We start from the raw sequence: 2,156 nt of genomic DNA on the forward strand, positions 1-2,156 counted from the left end.
GAAAGAGGTGGAAGCCATGGCACTGTTGGGTGCTTTGTGGAAAATGAGATGGGATTGGAAGCTCATGTGCCCAAAACCCCCAGTTTTACACATCATAAAAAATGCCATTGAGGCTTTTTCCTGAAAAAAAAAATAAAATAAAGGCACAGCAGTGCATTGGTTCTGAGTCAGTGGTTTTCTAAAGTAGGAAGAACCAAGGAAGTACGATGTATTTTCAGGTCAGAGCCCACGTGCTTGTTTTCCTTTTGGAAAGGGAAGAGGCTTTGGGGGGTTCCAGGCTGTGGGGGTTGCAGCAGGAAATGGGGAGCCCTGCCGAGGGCCCGCTCCTCAGGGACGTGTGCCAGTGCCAAGGCACGACTTGGTGTTCCTGCTGGCATTTGAGGCTGCTGCAGCCTGGGCTGAGGAGGCTGAGCCAGCTGCCTCCCGTAGATTTGGATGGAACTGTAGAAGAATTGTTTGGGATTTTTGTCTTTTTTTTGGGTTTAGACACATAAAACCTGTATTTAATGGTTTTTAAACCGTAAGTTGGTGAATTTGGTAACCAAAGAATAATGTAGTAATTAATTGAATTATAAATTAAATTTTACACTGATGCTGAATCAACTTGCGTTTTTTTGCTGCAGTGAGCTGAAATTTGGCATCTTTTAGAACTATATAATGAAATAAGCCCTGAGAGCTGCTGAATTGTCCCTCTGCCCCTTACCTTGGGGTACAAGCTCCTCCCTGGTGCTCTCACTCCTCTAATCAGTTTTCCTAGGAATCTGTTTTCCTCTGTCACCAAACTGTTTTTATTTCCAACTTAATTAGTTCTACGTTCTTTACTTCCCTGACAAATCCCATATGACCTCAGGAGCTGGGGTTCAAAGTTAAATTAATTTTAGCAGGTTTTGTTTAAAGCCAACACTCCCCCACACCCCAAACCCAACATCCCCACAAATCCTGGGAGGTCTTTTCCAACGTAAAGGATTCTGTGATCCTGTGGGGAAGAGGGGTCGTTGACCTCTGCCAGCCAGGGAGAGGAATGGGATGGGATTGTTCCTAAAAGGCTCTAACAGGTGACATCTCGGCTGCTCCTGGAGAGGCCTGGCTTTTGCAAACAAAATCCCTTGGAACACAAAGGAATTCTTCATGGGATGTTTTTCTACATCTATTAATGCAGCTCTGAGCTTTTCAATGTAAAGCAATTGAAGTGTTCAGAATTAATGTTTCCTGTGCTGTGCCCCGCCTTGGAAGGTGTGAACCAGCCTGAGGTGTGTGTGCTGTGGAGTGGGACAGTGGCAAGAGGGCTCTGTCTGTGACTTCCCCATCACCAAGCAGAGTCAGACTGTTTCCAGCCAGGGGTAGAATCCTGTTGTTCACAGCAAGTTGCTCTTGTAACAGGAATTCTAACACAAACAGCGTTTGCCATTTTTGTCTCCAGAATGATTGAGGAGAGTGGGAAGAGGAGGAGGACCATGGCAGAGAAGAGGCAGCTGTTCATGGAAATGAGTAAGTAGGAAATCTGAAGGCATAATGTCATTTCTTCTCCACTGTGACAGCTGCACCAGATCATTCCCATCCTGTCCCACAGCCCCCTGCAGGGAAAAGCATCCGGGGTGCTCCTGGGGGCTGCTCAGGAGGAGAATGCCTGAGGTGAGTCACAACTGCCTGGGAAGGTCATTCATCTCTAGGTTTTGGGAGGCTCCCTTCTTAGAGATGTTCACATCTCTCATCTGTGACAATGCCTAAAGTTTGTGGACAGCTATTAAAACAAATAATGACAACAGACAGAGCACCTTTGGCCTTACAAAAGATAAAAAATGGCCCTGCAGTGCTGGTGTGACTCGAGGAATGCTTTGGGGGTTGATGTGTTGTTGCAGAGTGTTGTCCTCTGGAAAAGAAGTGTTAAGAACTTGTGTTTGCATGGCATCACCTCATCCTGCTGTCCTGCAAGTACTCAGGGCTGAAGGGAATTCCTGGACTAGGCCAGCATGTCCTTAATTCCAGTTATAGACTGAGGGAGCTCGGACTTAGAACTACATATTTATACTGGTTTGTTTCCAGAGTAGCATTATTATGGAATCATGGAGTGGTTTGGGTGGGAAAGGACCTTAAAGCCCATCCAGTGCCACCCCTGCCATGGGCAGGGACACCTCCCACCGTCCCCGGCTGCCGCC

General features: G+C 46.9%; 1 protein-coding gene across 6 annotated transcripts in view; it reads left to right on the forward strand.

Moving 5' to 3' along the window:
• Positions 1–2,156, forward strand: part of DTNB (dystrobrevin beta) — a 121,634-nt gene that overhangs the window by 9,217 nt on the left and 110,261 nt on the right. For 5 of the 6 annotated variants that reach the window (XM_017743531.1, XM_017743550.1, XM_017743545.1 and 2 more), the window contains exon 2: positions 1,421–1,488. In XM_017743531.1, the coding sequence (XP_017599020.1) occupies positions 1,422–1,488 (67 nt within the window). In that variant the 5' untranslated portion in view covers position 1,421. Of the gene's footprint in view, positions 1–1,420; positions 1,489–1,538; positions 1,633–2,156 lie in introns of all 6 variants that reach the window. The other variant, XM_017743560.1, reaches the window with a different exon arrangement.

This window comes from Corvus brachyrhynchos, unplaced genomic scaffold (genome assembly GCF_000691975.1).
Source record: "Corvus brachyrhynchos isolate BGI_N302 unplaced genomic scaffold, ASM69197v1 scaffold211, whole genome shotgun sequence".
Classification (NCBI taxonomy): domain Eukaryota; kingdom Metazoa; phylum Chordata; class Aves; order Passeriformes; family Corvidae; genus Corvus; species Corvus brachyrhynchos.